The 22,160-nt window shown below is 46.6% G+C and overlaps 1 protein-coding gene across 1 annotated transcript in view; it reads left to right on the top strand.

Annotated features, from left to right (window-relative positions):
• Positions 1–22,160, top strand: part of kiaa0825 (KIAA0825 ortholog) — a 169,847-nt gene that overhangs the window by 5,238 nt on the left and 142,449 nt on the right. Inside the window, exons 2-4 of the mRNA XM_021620901.3 lie at positions 3,155–3,290; positions 12,953–13,121; positions 13,308–13,968. Coding sequence (XP_021476576.3) covers positions 3,160–3,290; positions 12,953–13,121; positions 13,308–13,968 — 961 coding nt within the window. The 5' untranslated portion in view covers positions 3,155–3,159. The remainder of the gene's footprint in view (positions 1–3,154; positions 3,291–12,952; positions 13,122–13,307; positions 13,969–22,160) is intronic.

Raw genomic sequence — 22,160 nt, 5'->3', positions numbered from 1 at the left:
CGGTAATCATTTAGGCCAGGTTACTTTTGCTTTCTTGGGCACAATGACTATGGTGGTCAGTTTGAAACATGCAGGCATTACATAATCAGTCAGGGAGAGGTTGAACATTACAGGGAAGACTCTTTCCAGTTGATCCGGGCATGCTTTGAGTACCTTTCCTGCTAATCCGTCTGGCCCCACGGCTTTGTGAATTTTGTCCTGTTTAATTAAAGGTCTTGCTCACATCGGCTACGGAGAGAATGATCACACAGTCGTCCAGAACAGCTGACGTTCTCATGCATGCTTCAGTGTTGCTTGCCTCAAAACGAACATAAAAGGCATTTACCTCGTCTGGTATGTTCGCGTCACTGGGCAGCTGGCGACTGGGTTTCCCTTTGTAGTCCATAATAGTTTTCAAGCCCTGCCACATCCAATGAGCATCAGAGCCGGTGTAGTAGGATTCAATCAATCTGGTTGGGGTATGTATGTACGTACGTACGTATGGTCACTGTGGGGACAACGTTGTTGATTCACTTATTGATGATGCCGGTGACAGAGGTGGTATATTCCTCAATGCCATTGGATGAATCCTGGAACATGTTCCAGTCTGTGCTAGCAAAAGAGTCCTGTAGCGTAGCATCCGCATCTGACCACTTCCGTATTGAGCGAATCACTGGTACTTCCTGCTTTAGTTTTTGCTTGTAAGAAGGAATCAGGAGGATAGAATTATGGTCAGATTTGCCAAATGGAGGGTGAGGGAGAGCTTTGTATGCATCTCTGTGTGGAGTAAAGATGGTCTAGAGTTTTTCCCCCCTCTGTTTGCACATGTGACATGCTGGTAGAAATGAGGAAAAACAGATTTAAGTTAACCTGCATTAAAGTCCTCGGCCACTAGGAGCGCCGCTTCTGGGTGATCATTTTCTTTGATCATACCAACTCACATCTCTCTAAAATACTTCAGAGTATGACACTCTTAATCAGTGTAATGGCATTCGCAAGCTACATTTTCAGCACAGAGCCAAATAACCCATCAAATCCATCAACTCAAAAAAATACAGAAGTCTTATATTTATATTCTCAAATAACAAACAAGGAGAACTATACCCCTGTGCCAAACTTGGCCCCTCGACTCAAGGCACTCGGGCTCCCGAGTGGCGCAGCGGTCTAATGCACTGCACCTCAGTGCTAGAGGTGTCACTACAGACTCTTGTTCTATTTCAGGCTGTATCACAGCCTAACCCCTAAACGGGTTAGAGTTTGGCCGGGAGAGGCCGTCATTGTAAATAATAATTTGTTCTTAACTGACTTGCCTAGTTAAATAAAGGTTAAATAATAAAACAATTTAAACTTAGATATTTCCACAGCATATAGGTAACGTTTAAGCATACATTAAGTAGTAGGTCGACAAACGAATGAATGCAAGGGAGAAATAATGGGGAACATGAATCAACTCAATTTCAAACGGTATTTTGAGGCCTTGTGAAGCACAGTTACAGTGTTTTCATAGCTGCTTCTGAGAACACATTAGATCATTTTCTGAAATGTTTTGATGTCAAAATATGTACGTGTTTAATTTATTGTTTCTTTAAAAGAGGATGTTAGGTGCCCTCTTTTAAACAGTGTTGACTTTAACTTGACATGCTTTAAGTGGCTTTAAAATGCCAGCCTGGGGACGAGCTGCTAAATATTTCAGAACAATCTCTAACTGGGATTGTGTGAGAGGAGACTGCTACTGTAGATTCTCTCTGAGTGCTCTGAGTATACGTCTGCCCCAGTCAACCCAGTGGCAGCAGTCAAAAATACACTGGGGCTCCTCAACATCTGCTTTCAAAATAGATAATGACAACACAAAATATATCTACTGCTTCTGCTGCTAATGAGGCCCTGTGTGGTGACAATGTGAACCTGACACTCTCCCTTAACTCTCACGTGTACCACACACACACGATCGCACACACATGGGCGTTGATGCACATCCTGTGTGACACACTATCATCACCAGCCTCCGCCACACACGCTCTCTCCCATATAATTACACCGTCGAGTTCCTTAATCCGCCGATTGAAAACCTACACGTCTCCAGAAGTCTCTCTATATACTCCCTCCCAGACAGAGTGTGCGGATGATGATGTGGGGAAGGAGAGGGGGTGAGGGGAGGATGAGGGAGGGAGGGAGGGAATAATCAAGTACAAGCTTAACTGCAGAGACTGTCAAGTGAAGAAAATAATATTTGTCCAGCTGGACAGGCCTCCCTTTGTGCGGGCTAAATGAATGTTGAGCTTTCTGTCTGGCGTGTCAGGGTGGTAGGCCTACGTACGGCAGGCTGTTTGGACTTTGACAGGGATTATTAAAATCACAGCAGATGAAGGGGAGAGGAGTGTGAGAAAGCCAAATTGACACTGACACTCTCCATTACATTCCATTTGACTCATGATGACGGTGTTGATATGGGCCGAGCCCCGCCAGTGCATGATTGGCTGTTCGAGGATGTGTTAAGCACCAAGGGGGCGTCAATACTGAGGTGAACCGAGATGGATTGTTTATTTAAAGCCTGCAGTGAAGAATCCCCTTTCTTGTTTGTTATTTATTTACCTAGTTTTTTAAAAACGTTAACTGGTTGTAGTGTCACTGTCTGATAATACTTAGAAGCTATGCATTTTGATCAGGGGTCCTCCTACTGTAAGTGGAACAGAGGAAAGCGATGAGGTGGAACATATTTAAGTTGCCTCTTGTTTCAGGTGCAGTTGATTTACGTCTCCTGATAACAATCTTGTTTGAGGAGAAATCAAATTACCATGTCTCATATGTGTGTGTGTGTGTGTGTGTGTGTGTGTGTGTGTGTGTGTGTGTGTGTGTGTGTGTGTGTGTGTGTGTGTGTGTGTGTGTGTGCGCGTGTGTTTGGAGGGGGTCCATCCATGGTCTATTTGATCAAATATCTTTGAATGTGATGGCTTCATTTTGTTACATTCATTATTTACTGTATGCATAATGCATTCAATAAGAGCTAAACAAGAGACCTATTGATTTTTTTTCTCCACGAAAAACATCCATTGAACCAAAGCCTTTTTAGTCTGTGATACTGACAACGTCTTGTTTGTTGTTTTTGTGAGAAAATACATTTTCCATTATTCTCCGTTCGTTCTCACTCTCCTTCTTCTCTCTCGCTGTGCCCCAGGCAGGATGGAATGGCAGGGGGACCTTCCACAGGATCATGCCTTTGTAGAGCTCCTGCTTCCTGGGCTTCCCAGCGAGCTGGATATCCAACAGCTGCTCCGAGACACAGAGGACAAACTCAAACTCAATGCCTGCAGGTCAGTGTCTCTCAGGACCACCATAACTAGGACCCAGAGTTTGTCCACGGCCGGTATATACACCAAGTATTCCAGAGTAGGAGTGCTGATCTAGGATCAGGTCCCCCCTTCTTATTCATTATGATTCAAAAGGCTTATAAAACTTATACTAGATCATCACTCCTACTCTGAGATGCTTTTGAATGCGGACTCTGGTCAGGTCATGTGCCCAGGTACGACTCCTGGCACAAGGGATTCTATGGGAATGTGAGCACAGTCAGCGAAGGCTCTATGCTTTATCTTGGCCAAGTCGCAGTTGCAAATGAGAACTTGTTCTCAACTAGCCTACCTGGTTAAATAAAGGTAAAATTAAAAAAACGTCAAGCATTTGGAAATTGCTCCCAAGGATGAACAAGGACGCACTGAGTTTGAACGTAGGCCTTGAAATACATCCGCAGGTACACCTCCAATTGACTCAAATTATGTAAATTAGCGTATCAGAAGCTTCTAAAGCCATGACATAATTTTCTGGAATTTTCCAAGCTGTTTAAAGGCACAGTCAACTTAGTGTATGTAAAGTTCTAACCATCTGGAATTGTGATACAGTGAATTATAAATTATATAATCTGTCTAAACAATTGTTGGAAACATTACTTCTGTCATGCACAAAGTAGATGTCCTAACCGACTTGCCAAAACTATAGTTTGTTAACAAGAAATTTGTGGAGTGGTTGAAAAATAAGTTTTAATGACTCCTACCTAAGTGTACGTAAACTTCAGACTTCAACTGTGTATATTTGGGGGGGGGCTTGCCTGTTTTGCATGTTATTTTGGCATTAATACGAGTCACAAATCAGTTTGCAAACAATATAAAAAAACTCCCTAACTCTCCCTACCAATTTCGTCGCTACAACTCCAGTACGGGCTCGGGAGAAACGAAGGTCGAAAGTCATGCGTCCTCCGAAACACAAGCCAACCAAGCCGCGCTGCTTCTTAATACAGCGCGCATCCAACCCGGAAGCCAACCGCACCGATGTGTCGGAGGAAACACAGTGCACCTGGCAACCTTGGTTAGCGTGGACTGCGCCGGGCCCGCCACAGGAGTCGCTGGTGCGCAATGAGACAAGGATATCCCTACCGGCCAAACCTCTGCCCATAACAGCTAGTTTGGATTTTGACAGGGATTATCAGTGTTCCCCTGCATTCAGACCACTTCCAGACAGTCCTAGCAAAAGTCTTGCTTTAGAAATTGCTCTTGCGAACAAGCAATTTTTGTAATGTACTTAATTGTTACCCAGAAATTATTTGATAATGAGATAAAAACAGCTGCATTGGGCCTTTAACATTTAGAAGACTCTACAACATGGTCTGGCCTCTGTTGTAAGTTTAATATTTTAGCACGTTGTTAAAGATAACTGCTGAAACCATTTGTGTGTGTGTGTGTGTGTGTGTGTGTGTGTGTGTGTGTGTGTGTGTGTGTGTGTGTGTGTGTGTGTGTGTGCGTGTGTGCGTGTGTGCGTGCGTGCGTGCGTGCGTGCGTGCGTGCGTGCGTGCACATGCGTGTTTGCGTGCATACGTGTGCGTGTGTTCTGTTACTAATGAGCATTCCTAGCCGTTGCCAAGTATCTGTCGGAAACATCCGTGTGGGTTTACAGTTATTAAAGCTTCATTTGAGAAGTGAATGGTTGATTAAGATGCTCGTTGTTTACATTTTGATCTTTTGTGAGCTTGAAGAAGTCAATTATCTTTGAAAGCATCACGGAAGCAGAGCCCTCAAGCTTTGGAAGATTCACTAATCTCAATTTACCATTTACAATGAAGAGCTCTTCTCCAACCTATGTGAAAGAACATGCTTTTACAGCAACATTGCAGATTAAGAGCCTTTGATTGTCTGTCTGCCTCTTTTGTCCGTACTCCATCCGTTTGTATTCCGTTATGATAGAGCATGATAACATTATTCACTTATAGTAAAGGAGTGAATCTTAAGATATGTGCCCAGACTGAATTTTATGTAAATCTTGCATAGACAGTTGAAGCATATCCCGTTTTAGGATTTATACATCAAAGGGAACATTACACCTGCTTTTCCAACCAGTTACCACTGACTCATTTTGAGGTGTGTGAAAGCCACTTTGATGAGAACTTCTGCTCCAATACTACATTCTTAACCCCCCCCCCCTCCCACATGAGATGGCTAGACAGGCCACCCGATTCTATGTCTGTCTCTCTCTTTCGTTCGTTCTCTCTCTCTTTGAAAATACCACACTAGGCTCTCAATATTTTGATGGCACATATTGAGGGAGGGAGAGAGGAACCAGAGGAGACCGGGCATAGTGAAGGAGGGAGGGAGGGGGAGGAGGAGGAGAGAGAGAAATCTATATTTCAGCTCTTTTATCCTTTGTGCTGCTGTGAGGGCGAGGATAGATGATGAGGGACAGGCTAAATGTGGCGGCTGAACAAAGCCTCTCACTCTGGTACCATTAGCGTTTGCGTCTCATCCCCCCCTTTTCTCGCCCTCTTTTTGGGGGGAAAATGGGAACAAAATAATTGAAGATTCCACATCTTGAAACGAAAACCCTTGGGTAGGTAATTCAAGGCTTATTACTGAAGGCCAAGGCATTTTTCTTCCTTCTAAGCATTAAAGGGTTATTTTGTGTTCCTGTGGATATGGGAGAGGGATAACCATTATGAGAACAAAGGGACAGATAATGGGGAATTGGGCAAAGAATCTGGCGATCCCCACTCAGTCTGCACCTCCGGTCAGTCAGCCTTGGGCTCATCTCAGCCCATTTGGGGACTAGGAGACAGATGCTGGCAAGGCTCCTCTCTTACAGTACTTCAACCAAGGTCAGCCTCTGTCACACACAGAGGCAGTCGCACACGTACACACACACGTACACACACACCTGCTGCCTAATCCATTTATCAGTGTCTGGGACAAATTATGGAAGAGGAGGAGAGTGAAGGGAATCGGGACGATGAGGAGAGAGAGGGAGAGGGAGAGGGAGGGAGAGAGATAAAGATAAAGAGAGATAAAGAGAAAGAGTGAGCTCCCACTGCCCACTCCCGTAAAGGAAGGCTTCAACCTATTTGTGGGTCAGACTGGCTGGCCTGCTCCCAGCTCTCAGATGTCAGAGATTTGCCTAAGAGCTGCTCCCTAATTGAAGGAGATTAAGATAGGCTGACAACGGGGCCCGGCTCCCCAAATTGAAATGCTGTAATCCATTAGGTTTCATCAAATGGTACACTTCAGGAGGCCAGCAGAAAAAGTCCTCTAATGAAGTGTCAGCGCAGGCCAAGGGACTGCAGACACTGCTGTCGCCTTTCTGCAAGGCAGGGAAATGGCTTACACTAGACGCCTGCCAACATTTCTCATAGTTATATCTGCCGTGTGTGTGAGTGCGTGTGCTTGCATGTACCTTAAACATGTATTTGTGTATATCAAACATGTACGTTTGTGTGTATGCGAGTGTGTGGCAGTGTGTGTGTGTGTGCCTGCGGTCTCTGGCAAGGTTGAGGGCACTAAGAGGGCCACGGGCAGGGCGAAGGGGGATCCGTTTCAGGCTGTTCATTGAACCCCATTCCCTCTTGTTTCCGTGTAGAATGGGGCCTTTTGATGGGGCAGATATTTGGTTCCCAGGCGGCCGGTCCAGTTTGGAGCTAGGGCTTATTTGAAAGGGATCGCTTCCAGCCCCCTCTCTGCTTTCCTCTCCCCGGAGTCTGACAGACAGCCCCGCAGCCCACCCACACTAAATTAATTCTGACAAGGAACTTAAGATAACGTCAATGCGCTGACTAATCACAGGATTGGGTTTCTGTAAGTCACAGAGCTGTGAAATGTGCCATCTAACAAAAGCCCTCCAATCGCTCCTTTCTTTCGGGTGAGAGGGTGGGGACGGAGTGGTGGTGGTGGTGTGCCCAGGCTGTCTTGTAGGGTATTGCTATAGCCCAATCTGAAAAACAATTCTGTTTCGTTGGGGGATGTGAGAAGGGGTAAGGAGGTGGGGAGTGATATGATTGACATGTTTGTCGAGAGACTTTAAAGGAACTTCTCCTCCACTCATCTCCCAGCCTTTTGTTTAGCTTTAACTATGTGGTTCTTTTCACCTCTGGTCTGTCCATTGTTCACTTTCACTTGGAGAATTGACTGGTGTTTTCTTGTGTCAAACTGCTGTCTTTCTCCTCCCTTCTCTATCTCTCGCTGCATTAGCTGTCTAGCTCTGCAGCTTCTGAGCTCTGTGCGGTGAAAGTCATTGTGGTTGAGGCTAATCCGGTAGAGTTGATTAATCTCCAGATTAGTTCCCACACCTCAGGTCTAAAGGTGAGACATTCTGAGGTTGCATTGTGGGGGGGGGGGGGGGGGGGGTGGCACACAGACATTCAATCAAACTGTAAATCCTACAGTGGACCTTCAAAGCTGAGATGAGCAGAAAAGATGAGATGAGAGAGAGAAGTAGAGGTGGGATATAAAAGTGTGTACTGTATGTGCATGCACGCGTGACTGTGTATGGCCGTATGTGTTCACCCGCGCACGCGTGTCTTTCTATACAAAGAGGTAAAATGAGAGGTGTATGCTGTAAAATGGTGTGTTTTGATGGTGTTGAGAGGCAGGCTGACGGACCAGATGGATGCTCATTTAAGACCTGCTGTCTGAGTAAAGTCCTGGGGTGGAGCCCAGATCACACATCCACGTTTATGACTAACATTAAATAGACTGCCTCTATCTGCCTCGCCTGTACACATTTTAACATGAAGATATGTGGGCTAAAACAAATGTCAGCTTGGCTTGCTTTGATTGGTAGAGTGGAGCTAGTGATTTCTTGTTTTGTGCTATATTGGTTCATTTGGAGAAAAACATTGAGCTATATTCATTTGTGTGCGCGAACACAATTCAAACAATGCATATGTACTCAATACATAACGATGCACAAGAAAACCTTTCTCTGCATTAATGGGATACCGTTCTTGAACACTGTGACATCCAAGGTAAGGGCATAGAAGTTATTCATTCGAAACAAACAGCAATTGAAAAAATACAGTGCCTTGCGAAAGTATTCGGCCCCCTTGAAATTTGCGACCTTTTGCCACATTTCAGGCTTCAAACATAAAGATATAAAACTGTATTTTTTTGTGAAGAATCAACAACTAGTGGGACACAATCATGAAGTGGAACGACATTTATTGGATATTTCAAACTTTTTTAACAAATCAAAAACTGAAAAATTGGGCGTGCAAAATTATTCAGCCCCTTTACTTTCAGTGCAGCAAACTCTCCAGAAGTTCAGTGAGGATCTCTGAATGATCCAATGTTGACCTAAATGACTAATGATGATAAATACAATCCACCTGTGTGTAATCAAGTCTCCGTATAAATGCACCTGCACTGTGATAGTCTCAGAGGTCCGTTAAAAGCGCAGAGAGCATCATGAAGAACAAGGAACACACCAGGCAGGTCCGAGATTCTGTTGTGAAGAAGTTTAAAGCCGGATTTGGATACAAAAAGATTTCCCAAGCTTTAAACATCCCAAGGAGCACTGTGCAAGCGATAATATTGAAATGGAAGGAGTATTAGACCACTGTAAATCTACCAAGACCTGGCCGTCCCTCTAAACTTTCAGCTCATACAAGGAGAAGACTGATCAGAGATGCAGCCAAGAGGCCCATGATCACTCTGGATGAACTGCAGAGATCTACAGCTGAGGTGGGAGACTCTGTCCATAGGACAACAATCAGTCGTATATTGCACAAATCTGGCCGTTATGGAAGAGTGGCAAGAAGAAAGCCACTTCTTAAAGATATCCATAAAAAGTGTTGTTTAAAGTTTGCCACAAGCCACCTGGGAGACACACCAAACATGTGGAAGAAGGTGCTCTGGTCAGATGAAACCAAAATTGAACTTTTTGGCAACAATTCAAAATGTTATGTTTTGCGTAAAAGCAACACAGCTGAACACACCATCCCCACTGTCAAACATGGTGGTGGCAGCATCATGGTTTGGGCCTGCTTTTCTTCAGCAGGGACAGGGAAGATGGTTAAAATTGATGGGAAGATGGATGGAGCCAAATACAGGACCATTCTGGAAGAAAACCTGATGGAGTCTGCAAAAGACCTGAGACTGGGACGGAGATTTGTCTTCCAACAAGACAATGATCCAAAACATAAAGCAAAATCTACAATGGAATGGTTCAAAAATAAACATATCCAGGTGTTAGAATGGCCAAGTCAAAGTCCAGACCTGAATCCAATCGAGAATCTGTGGAAAGAACTGAAAACTGCTGTTCACAAATGCTCTCCATCCAACCTCACTGAGCTCGAGCTGTTTTGCAAGGAGGAATGGGAAAAAATGTCAGTCTCTCGATGTGCAAAACTGATAGAGACATACCCCAAGCGACTTACAGCTGTAATCGCAGCAAAAGGTGGCGCTACAAAGTATTAACTTAAGGGGGCTGAATAATTTTGCACGCCCAATTTTTCAGTTTTTGATTTGTTAAAAAAGTTTTAAATATCCAATAAATGTCGTTCCACTTCATGATTGTGTCCCACTTGTTGTTGATTCTTCACAAAAAAATACAGTTTTATATCTTCATGTTTGAAGCCTTAAATGTGGCAAAAGGTCGCAAAGTTCAAGGGGGCCGAATACTTTCGCAAGGCACTGTACATTGATTTTAGGTGGGGGGGCTGTTGCGACTGTTGCGTTCATTTTACAGACAGCATTGTCAGCGTTTCTCACACAAGCCGTTAGCGGTGGGAGCTAGTTGGAGCTAGCGCTGTTTTACAGCTAGCGCTTGACTATCGTTGTGGAAGAGTGTGTGTTCCCTCCAACAACACCTGTCACCACTTGGATGTCCTCTGTGGTGTCACAGACACACCACACCACTCCCCTGGCGTGTTCTGGCTTTCTGTCAGTCAGCAAATGCAGCATCAAATTGAAATAAGTAGACTGCCTATACATACAGCGTCGTCTAGCCAACTGAAACCACGTGTGCTGGATTCAATCGGCAGCCATTTGGATACAGATTGGTGGTCTATAACGTTTTATGCCCCACATTTTCCCTCTGAAATGAAAGTGTGTCACGTTGAATGGTTATTTAATGTGTCGTCATTGGGAGACATCTGGATGTGTGTATCGCCGACTCGCAGGGGGCAGGAGGAGCTTTATAGACCCAGAGTGGTGAATGAGCTGGGTGTTAGTAAATGAAACTGTTTCCTTTTCCCTCTCTCTCTCTCTCTCTCTCTTCTCTCTCTCTCCCCTCTCTCTCTCTCTCTCTCTCTCTCTCTCTCCATCTCTCTTTCTCTGTCTCTCCCTTCTCTCTCTCTTTCTCACTCTCTCTCTCTCTCTCTCTCTCTCTCTCTCTCACTCTCTCTCTCTCACTCTCTCTCTCACACACGCACAGACGAGTGCTAGCATTGATTTTCATGGACACGACTAAACATGTTGAGCCTGCGAATGTCATATCTAATCTGTCACATTATCAAAGCTAAAATAACCCCCCACCCTGCAGGATTAACGACTCAACTAGGCCCTGTCTACCCAATGGCAGTTCCGTTATTTCTTGGCCCTAATCCCTACAGATCTGATAGATGCCGCTCTGCCTTACCACTGAGCTAGTATACAGCTGTCCCTTAAATTCAACAGTGAGGGCCTTATAGAAGAGTGGGCTATCCCCTGCAACCCGGCGCCTCTTCAGGATCGTCCAGGCCACAGCTTCAACTTTAGAGCACTATGGGGTGCTCTCTCTCGGGTTGGCTTAGCCCAGAATCATCTCCTCCTACGACGTCTACCAATGCGCTCAGCACCTATAGCTGTGTCTCAGATTAGGTTATTTTATACTAGTCACTCGAGTCCCCAATAGACTAATTAACCAGATGCGAAAAAATCCTCAACGAATCAAGTCTACTTCAGAAACCCACAGTAGAAGAGAGACTCTTTGATGACACAGGGTTACAGAACAATAAAGCAGGTTCATTCAAAATTCCAGAAACAGGCATAAAAAAATCCCAGATCAATCAACCAATCACAAATGATAAGCAAGAAAATGATAAGCAAAAATGTACAGTAAATGAAATTGATAGACAACCTTCAGCGCCCTTTACTAAACCTCTTTTGGGGTGTGCCAATAAAATATAATATATACATTTTTTAACCTTCTACAACTCTATAAACAGTTTGTTGGCTCCCCCCTCAGGATGATAAGTCCCTCAGATGGCGTCTAAAACTTGAACAACTACTTCACTACAGACCCTGGTTCGATTCCAGGCTGTATCACAACCGGCCATGATTGGGAGTCCCATAGGGCAGCGCACAATTGGCCCAGCTTCGTCTGGGGTTAGGGTTTGGTCGGGGTAGGCCGTAATTGTAAAATAGAATGTTCTTAACTGATTTGCCTAGTTAAATAAAGGTTATATAATTTAAATCCAGCAGTCGACAGGTTCTTCTAGCAAGCTCAGAGATTTTTTCCCCGTCCAATAAATCCTAGCTCTTTTATTCCCTCCATTTTCCTTTCTGCTCACTCATTGTAGTTAACACCTACCCTAATGGCGTATCTAGTAGTTGACACCTAATGTGGCCCTCGTTCAAAAAGGTGCTTTTCCGGCCCCTTAACCCCAATCTTTTTTTCACCTAAACAGGACGTCCATCCACTTCACCCCTAACCGTGCTAACCTGGCCATTTCCAGATCACGCTAACATCCTTATTATTAACCTTAACCTTTTAAACATTCATTCTTCAACATGAATCTTCCTTACCGCACTCAATTACAATCGTACTCCAACTCAATGCACCACTCCCATTACATCTTAAACATCCACCACGTTTCAACGTTATAACCTTCCACCCTCAACCTCCTGCAGGCCCTCAGGCCTTAATCTAAGCTTTAAAAAAACAAAACATTGTTTATGCGCCTCGTACTTTAAAGCAAACAACATTATAACATTGTTAACTATTTTACGGCATTACTCGAATCCCCCTTATATATTTCCCCATGTTTTCAACCTATAACATTTAACATATTTAACCTTTAATCACTATTTTAATACACTATTTTAATACACTATTTTAATACACTATTTTAATACACTATTTTAATACATTATTTGACTTCTTTTTCTTCTTTTCTTGAATCAATGTCAATTCTCTCTCAATGTTCATTCTTCTTTGTGCTCCGTGCGCGTGTGAAAGGGAAACGTCTTCACGAGTGTGTGCAGGGGTGGATGCAAATGTGTCCCTAAAACGTCAAAGAAAACTCGGCCTTAACCTACTCCCCTTGATAAGATAGAGGTAGTCTGTTAATATTTAGAGACCGGCGTGTGTGTGTGTGTGTGTGTGTGTGTGTGTGTGTGTGTGTGTGTGTGTGTGTGTGTGTGTGTGTGTGTGTGTGTGTGTGTGTGTGTGTGTGTGTGGCGAGGGGATGCGAGAGAAGTGACACTGGGAGATGCACTTGTATCGGACGTGTGTAACACCACTTCACACCAGACACTCAGTACACACACACACACACAGCCGGGATATATTGATGTCTGTGTTCATTACTGCTGATGTGTCTCTCTCAGGGTTTGGGGGTGTGTGTGTGTGTGTCGGCGGGGGGACAGGGAGGTGGGGGGAATACAGTACTGTTATGCAGTATGTGATGGAGGTGACAGTCAGAGGTTTATTGTGAGTGGCGTGTGTCTCTGTCCCTCTCCAGTATAGAACAGAGTCTGAAGGAACTGCAGGGGAAGATGGGTGAGTCCTGGACGGGGGAGCGTCCACCCAGCCCAACGGAATGTCTGCAGTGGTTTAACCCACGGAACCCCAGCACCGTCAGGCCTGTCGCCACAGGAAACCAGGAGCTCCTGGACTTCCTGAAAGCTCTGGTAACAACACATCATGATAATAATGATGAGAGAGGGGTGAACCTACAATGTACAACGCTATGTAGTTCACTAGCCAGTCAAAATGTGCTTAACAACCATCCATAAAATGAAAAAGATTTGCTGATCGTATTGATACCTTTAAACATGTTGATAGCTCCTCCGTGAACCATCCTTCCTCCTCTTCAGCTCCAGTACCTTAGGACCGAGGAGGAGGGGCGAGAGGACGTGACCCTCCAGCTGCTCCACAACATCTCCTCCCAGTGTGGCGTGTCCTTCCCCAACACCACCCCCTCGCCCACCCCCCAGCAGCCCGGCCCCTCGGCACACACCTCGGTCCACACGGTCAGGGACGACAGTGCTCTGGAGAGCCATGAGGTGTGGGATGAGGTAAGGCTCCGGCTGCGGCGCCACCTGCTGGACAGACTTTCCTGTCCCCTCCCCGTCCCTCAGCGCATCTACTGTCTGCAGCAGCTGTTCTTCCTCTACCCAGAGTGGGAGGTGCTGACGCTCTACCAGGGCCTGAGGAGCCAGGCTGTCCTGTCTCTGCTCCACTCTGCCCTGGCCACCAGCCCCGGTGGGAAGGAGACGGGCTTCGACAGGCTGGCCCTGGGGCTCCGTGCTGCCGCCCCAGCCCTGTGCTCGGCCCTCAGGGAGGAGCTCCAGGTCCTCAATGGGGTGGCCAAGCCCCATACCATTCTGGGTTTCCTGAATGCTGCCTACCTGAACACTGTGTCCCAGGAGCTGGGCGCCATGATGGAGAGAGAGTGTGAGAACGCCCTAAAGGACAACACTACGCTGAGCGGTGGCAAGGGGAGGAAGAGCTCGGCCAGGACCAAGGCTACTGTAGGTCAGTGGAGCAAACCTCTTACTCTCTCTAAACTGTACCACACTCTCCCCACTCACGCACTGTAAGGTTCTGCATTTATTTTCTTCATCAACCTTGTGTTCTGTTTCTTTGTGCTCTTGAACGTAGCCTTGTTTCTTTGTGCTCTTGAACGTAGCCTTGTCTTTCATTTTTGTTCATTGATTTCACCTGTGTTAGTTACTCACATGGTCTCATCAGCTCCTTATTTAGTTCAGTTCGTCCTGATTGTGCCTTTGTGAGGTATTGTTCGTTTTGACTCTATAAAGCCTTTTCCCAGCTCGTTTGTGAGAACCAGTTATAGCCTTCAGTCCTAGTTTTGATTCACCTGCCTGTTTGCCTACCTGTGTATGACCATTGCCTGCCTGTGATCACGATTCCTGCCTTCTGCGAAGGCGAAATAAACACCTGCCGCGATCTGCTCTTGAATCTACACCTTTTTCTCCCTGGAATATTCAATGCACACACCAAGCACTGGAGAAGGAGCAATCCTTCTCTACATTCTTTTAAATTCCATTCACTTGAACACAAGTTGGGATTTTAGCCTTTTACTACAGAGTGCTTCACTTAAGGCTTTCTCTCGTAGCAATGCAAACCAAGGGTAAAACGGACAAAGATGACCTTGGTATGACCTTGGTAGTGAGCACAGGCCTATCCTTCACAGCTAAGGATAAGTCTAGGAGTTGATGGTACCTTACGTTATCACCCTTGGGCTAGGGAAAATAATAGAATGAAACAGCTGAGAAGTATTTACAAAAATTTGAAAGGAAGTCATTTTTCTTGTGTGGGAGGAAAGGAGTGATGTACAGAGAGACTGGGGAACAAAAAAATCTGTACATGGTATGTCACATCTGATAGATCCCCTTATACTCTATGTTTGGCTCTCTGATTGGCCTATTTATGGGATAGATGGGGTAACCATCCACAAAGTAGACAACTCCGTTGTTTACTTTCCCAAAATGGTGCATATGTCAGGCGTGCTTCCTTCTGGGGATGGGAAGTGTGCTTTTTACATCTGCCACTCTTCTAAACCCACAGCCGTCTCTCACGCTCTTTCCCTCCCTTCCTAGCTCCCTCTCTCCACCTCGCTCCCGCTCTCTTTCCCTACCCTTAAACATGAGATGAAAGAAGGCAGCCAGGATAATTGGCCATGCGTCAGTTAGGCTGTTTGATCACAGCGCAGCGGCTGTGGCTCCGGCTACACACCTACGTGCCGCTCAACAAACCGTCAAATGTAGCACCGGAGGCAGAACATCTCACCAAAGGGAAGCAGCGCCCGCAAAGTGTAACGACACTAAAGCGATGCAGTTTTTTTTGTTGCCCCTTGTCTTGTGAGTGCCTGCTCCACCGCAACTACTGTGGGACGGGGGTCGGGGCTAGTGTTTGCGGGGGTCACATCAACAAAAGACAACAGTAGACACCCAAACATCAACAGATCCACCAAGGACACTGTGGCCTAATCGGCGGAGTGGCTTCACGTCACTTTGGTGGTTGTCTTTACCCATGGAGATCTTCAAGGGCCGCGTTGACAATGATGACACATAGAAAAACAATATGCATATATTCACTTGATGCATACGCTCTCAGATCCCTATTGTCTCCCTGTAGCGTGTTATTGTTTATTTCCGCCTATCTATTTATCTGCTGGATTTTCAATGGAGGGGTGGGTAATGGGAGGGGAGCCTGGGAGGCAGCCTGAGCCTGTGCTTCCTTCCCAGAGCTCTCCCAGGGGAGTGCAGTTTCTGGCATCAACTACTGTCAAACCACTGAACCATTTAACAGCGTTCACATCAGCGAGATGTGACAGTTCTTTTAACCCCTCTCTCTGAATGGGGAAGCGCTGACATTGTTCCCAGACAGATGTGAGTGTCTCAGCCCTTTGTAGCCCATTTTCTCGCCGTCCCTCGCTCTCCACCTCCTTTCTACCCCCGCCCCCCCCCCCCCCCCCCTCCCCCTTTCTCTCTCCTTCCCGGTAGTAATGGGGTGATCAGTAGGACTCTGGAGTCTGCCGACAGATTGACTGGCCAGGAACAATGCAAGCTTTAAACCTTACTATCACACCTCACTGCGTCTGGACAGGAAAAGGGGTAATCAAGTAGTGTGTGTGTGTCTGTTTGTGTGTTTGTGCACGCGCACGTGCATTGCTATCTGCCAGGTGGTCTGTCGTTGAAGGTGCGCAAGTGTTTGTGCAGCGTTTAAGTACCTTAGAGGAAATGTGTCATTTCCATTATGTCTAATGATGACATGCAGTAATTCAGCATTAAAATAGCTTCTTACATAAGCCTAATATATACATTATGTAAATTGCAGATTTTCCAAATCTGCAATTGAGTAATTGCTTCCCAATTTGCGTAGTATAGAAACAGAACACACTTTTCATGTACACCATGGAACGCGATACAACTGGCTTGCCTGCTTACACGTCCATCGATAAACTTGTCCCAAGCAATCATTCAGCACAGCCGAAGAGTCTCCATTCACACACTGAAGGACATCTGCATGCTCCCCGAGGTATGAATTCCATTCCCAGGTCCCACTAATTCTCTCCGACTTGTGCCGTGCGCTATAGGCAGTACTGCGTACAGAAGGCTTGGGTTTGAACATGTGCAGTAAGCACATTCTCACCTCCACCCCTCCGCCCTCCTCCTCCCTCCTTGCCTCCTTCCCCGGCTCTCTGAACTCCCTGCAGTCAAAGCGCACCAGCCTATTCAGCAGGGAGAGTGCTTCAGTTGTGCCAGAGATAGCTAGTGCTGCTACTGCTGCTCCCGCCACCGCGGGAGATTCCTTCTGGGGATTGAGGCTACTTGGGAATGGTGTTTGTTAATATTTAATAAGAGCTGCTCTTCACTAGATCATATCTGTGCAGGGGTTCAGACGCGGTGTCTGCCGGGCCGTGCACATGAATGTAGCCATGTAATTACGGCAGGAGGGGGGGAGGGGGGGTTAGAACCAGGGGTTTTTATAAGCCCAATGCTCTCTGTTTACGGCTGCTGCTTCCCATTGTATAGCCACAGCCCTGCACATCCCTACGCTGTATAGAAGGTCTGGTTTAAGAGCTGTGGGTTCACGGCCTAGTGAGGGTTTGTTTACTGATGTTAATGAGGCTTCATTACATGTGTGTGTGCGTGTGTGCGCGCGCGCATGTATGTGTGTGTGTGTGTGTGTGTGAGAAAATCTTTTATGTGTGTTCACAATTTCACTTGAGATTTTATGAATTCCACTATGTCCCAGTGTCTCCAAACCCTAGGTCCGTTGGCATTACTGCAAGACTAAACATGGCACTGTGTGTGTGTGTGTTTGTGCGTGTGTGTGTGTGTGCGCACACGTGTATGTGTGTACGGAGTACGCGTGTGTAAAATCCGGTTCCATTTCCTCCGAATGGTCACAAAAAGCTTTTGTGCATCACTCTTGTTAAGCTCAAGCATATCAACAAACCACTCAAGTATTCCAGCACCTTCTTTCAGAGGCAGTAGAGCAGGGCTTATTGAGAGCACAGACAGGATAACACTCTGCTACTGTATGGAGTCCTAGAGGGTCCAAGAACACGGTACCAAAACAAGTGGCCTGTAATGAAATGTTTCCACACAATACAATACGTCCCTCTCTCCATTTGGAGCTGATTGGCTATAGAGTACAAGGAGAAAGCTGACAGCAGCCTTAGCCTGGCCACCGTACACCCCTCCCCACCCAACCAGCAGCCTAATCGAGATATCAAAACTTCCCACTTTCCCCCCCTGTGAACGGCGGGTAGCCCCTGCTGTGGTTCAGGCAGACTTTGCCTCTTGCTGTCCAGGGGCCATGAGGGGGGGCATCAGCGGGAGTCACCCATAATAAGGCTGTCTGGTTGAGCAGCGGGCCGCGACTGATGGAGCGGGACCCAGCCGCCACGGGGCCCCGTGGGCAGTCCTCCCGGTGGCCCCCCCAGCTCCGTTCTGACCCTGCCACCCTCACGCAGGGGGCCAATCAGCGCCCTGGGAGCTGTGCCTGCTTTATACCCCCCTTAAACTGCCGTGACACACATACACACCGTCCACCCCACCTTGCATCCGTCTCCTCTGAGTGCCAACATGCACAGGGGAGCGGGGTAGGAAGGAGACCAGCTTGATGTCGGAGTGAGGGAGTCCCTGGGCTCTGCGGTTTATATCTGCATCTTTGTGGATATCTGCCTTCAATCCACTGACAAACCCTTTGTTGTTCTGTCAGTGCCAGTCTGCGGAGAATAGCACCCGGCGATCTGACTGCATGATAAACTTGTCAATGGGCTTTTGAAATGTATATCCCGCTCCACACAGAACTGGAGTTTTTTTATGACCAGCAACAACGTACGTACGCACACACACACACGCACATCTCAGCGCCTGTCTGAGTTATTGTAATCATGGGTGGAGTTGAGACGTGAGGCTTGAGGCCAGCCAGCTAACCATCCCTGGCAGAGTTAGAGAGAGCAGCCCTGGCAAAGGACCATAGAGATGTCAGCCACGCTACAGGGAGAGAAAGAGGGAGGGAGGGAGGGGGGGGGGGGGGGAAGAGAGAGAGAGAGAGAAGTGAAATTAAATCAGTGGCTAAATTATTGCGTGATTGCCCATTCCCAACAGACTCTGGCAACATTTGGAAGAAAGTGTCTAATAATTGGTTTTTCGACCACGTCAGACACATGCAATTCCCCTCGCTAATGGGTCTGTTAGGTAGTGCCGGGCCTCCGGGGTCAGGGAAGGACAGAAGACGGCCAGACAACAAGCCGGTGCACCCCACTCTGACGACTGAGGGAACAAGAGAGAGAGTGAGAGAGAAAGAGAGAGGGAGCGCTGAGGAAATGAAGTGGTAATAAGTACAGCCCAAAGGGGAAATGCACTTCAGTGTGAGTTTAATACATCAGGCCGGGGATTTGGCAGCCCGCCATACAGCAATTGTTTACATTTTTTGCTCACTGGCTGCATCTGTTCTGTTTTGTAAACGGCACTAAACTATCCGCCCGTAAACACCGGAATCAATAACAACTGCTGAGGGAATTCCCTTCCCTCCCTCCCTCCCTCTGTTTTCGTCCCCTCCCCTCTCTCCCTTTTCGTGCCAGTCAAGGGGAGTGTGACTGTGACAGTAATGTTGTTCAGCTCAGGTGGAACTGCCGTGGAGGAGACTGACGGTTTTCCCCCCAAATGGATGTTTGTGTTCCTTTGTGTTCCAACCAAGCACATGCTGTCTATCCTTGGCCACCATCCTCCACAATTGATAGTACATGTTGTCTTTACTAGTCGCCTTGGTCATGACTGTGGAAATAAGAGCATGACCTCACTAGCTCCTCTGATATGTCGCCCTCTTGGCTGTGTTTTCACAAGGGCCATGCAACTATCCATCACCACACAACACCAACTGCAGTTTGTGACTCCATATAGCTATGCTATACTTCTGTTTCAATGGCTTGTTCTCCAAGTTAGGGTAGTCTAATATCCCCATGATTTCCTGGCACAGTCTTTTACCTATCACTCTCAATCAAAGAAATCTATAATTCAGGTGTGATACAATAGTGATCATGTCCGTTTTAGGGCTGCAATAGTGCTAGTTCCCTGTATAGTTTTTATGTAGACTGACCCTTAAGTGAACCCTACCGTGTTCCTCCCTGCCTCTCGGTGCTCTCTTGTCGATGACACACCTGGGTGCCTTAAGCACCCCCGTTTGGTTCCACCGTGTGATGTGACACAGGCATAATGACCTTTAAATGGCTGTATCCTGTATAGCAGTGGAGCCAGAGCTATAAATACATATAGTTCATATAGCAATGGGTGTTGGAGTAGACAGGGCTGTTACACTCCAAGGTCATGTGTCACGGTGTGAGTGTTGGAGAGACGGAGGAGGGGAAACAGTCTTCCGGGTTCACGGGAAGGGAACAGTCAACAGGTTGCCCACTCAGGAGAGAGCTCTTTATTAAGAGGGGGTTGTGCCTTGGCGTTTCTTTGAGACCCATCACATCTCCTTTAGATGGTTTGCTTGGAGATGTTGCAGAGAGAGAGAGAGAGAGAGAGAGAGAGAGAGAGAGAGAGAGAGAGAGAGAGAGAGAGAGAGAGAGAGAGAGAGAGAGAGAGAGAGAGAGAGAGAGAGAGAGAGAGAGAGAGAGAGAGGAGAGAGAGAGAGAGAGAGAGAGAGAGAGAGAGAGAGAGAGAGAGAGAGAGAGAGAGAGAAGAGAGAGAGAGAGAGAGAGAGAGAGAGAGAGAGAGAGAGAGAGAGAGAGAGAGAGAGAGAGAGAGAGAGAGAGAGAGAGAGAGAGAGAGAGAGAGATTGTGATCACTGCACGACAGGGGAGGTAGAAACAGAGATGCACTTTCTCCTTTACTGTGAGAAATATTCCTCACCAAGAGATTAAGTATTCACAGACATGACTACATTTATTCCAAATTTTAACATATTAAACCCAGAGGAAAAACTAAAAATAGTAATGGGCGAAGGAGCAATGGCTCCTCTTGCAGCCAAATATGTGATTGCCTGCCATAATCAAATCAAATCAAATCAAATTTTATTTGTCACATACACATGGTTAGCAGATGTTAATGCGAGTGTAGCGAAATGCTTGTGCTTCTAGTTCCGACAATGCAGTAATAACAAGTAATCTAACTAACAATTCCAAAACTACTGTCTTATACAGTGTAAGGGGATAAAGAATATGTACATAAGGATATATGAATGAGTGATGGTACAGAGCAGCATAGGCAAGATACAGTAGATGGTATCGAGTACAGTATGTACAAATGAGATGAGTATGTAAACAAAGTGGCATAGTTTAAAGTGGCTAGTGATACATGTATTACATAAGGATACAGTCGATGATATAGAGTACAGTATAACGTATGCATATGAGATGAATAATGTAGGGTAAGTAACATTATATAAGGTAGCATTGTTTAAAGTGGCTAATTATATATTTACATCATTTCCCATCAATTCCCATTATTAAAGTGGCTGGAGTTGAGTCAGTGTCAGTGTGTTGGCAGCAGCCACTCAGTGTTAGTGGTGGCTGTTTAACAGTCTGATGGCCTTGAGATAGAAGCTGTTTTTTAGTCTCTCGGTCCCAGCTTTGATGCACCTGTACTGACCTCGCCTTCTGGATGATAGCGGGGTGAACAGGCAGTGGCTCGGGTGGTTGATGTCCTTGATGATCTTTATGGCCTTCCTGTGACATCGGGTGGTGTAGGTGTCCTGGAGGGCAGGTAGTTTGCCCCCGGTGATGCGTTGTGCAGACCTCATTACCCTCTGGAGAGCCTTACGGTTGAGGGCGGTGCAGTTGCCATACCAGGCGGTGATACAGCCCGCCAGGATGCTCTCGATTGTGCATCTGTAGAAGTTTGTGAGTGCTTTTGGTGACAAGCCGAATTTCTTCAGCCTCCTGAGGTTGAAGAGGCGCTGCTGCGCCTTCTTCACGATGCTGTCTGTGTGAGTGGACCAATTCAGTTTGTCTGTGATGTGTATGCCGAGGAACTTAAAACTTGCTACCCTCTCCACTACTGTTCCATCGATGTGGATAGGTGTTCCCTCTGCTGTTTCCTGAAGTCCACAATCATCTCCTTAGTTTTGTTGACGTTGAGTGTGAGGTTATTTTCCTGACACCACACTCCGAGGGCCCTCACCTCCTCCCTGTAGGCCGTCTCGTCGTTGTTGGTAATCAAGCCTACCACTGTTGTGTCGTCCGCAAACTTGATGATTGAGTTGGAGGCGTGCGTGGCCACGCAGTCGTGGGTGAACAGGGAGTACAGGAGAGGGCTCAGAACGCACCCTTGTGGGGCCCCAGTGTTGAGGATCAGCGGGGAGGAGATGTTGTTGCCTACCCTCACCACCTGGGGGCGGCCCGTCAGGAAGTCCAGTACCCAGTTGCACAGGGCGGGGTCGAGACCCAGGGTCTCGAGCTTGATGACGAGCTTGGAGGGTACTATGGTGTTGAATGCCGAGCTGTAGTCGATGAACAGCATTCTCACATAGGTATTCCTCTTGTCCAGATGGGTTAGGGCAGTGTGCAGTGTGGTTGAGATTGCATCGTCTGTGGACCTATTTGGGCGGTAAGCAAATTGGAGTGGGTCTAGGGTGTCAGGTAGGGTGGAGGTGATATGGTCCTTGACTAGTCTCTCAAAGCACTTCATGATGACGGATGTGAGTGCTACGGGGCGGTAGTCGTTTAGCTCAGTTACCTTAGCTTT

This window comes from Oncorhynchus mykiss, chromosome 11 (assembly GCF_057628025.1).
Source record: "Oncorhynchus mykiss isolate SJ-2025 chromosome 11, ASM5762802v1, whole genome shotgun sequence".
Lineage (NCBI taxonomy): Eukaryota > Metazoa > Chordata > Actinopteri > Salmoniformes > Salmonidae > Oncorhynchus > Oncorhynchus mykiss.
The sequence above is the reverse complement of the archived record's forward strand: the minus strand, read 5'-3'. Positions and strand labels throughout refer to the sequence as shown.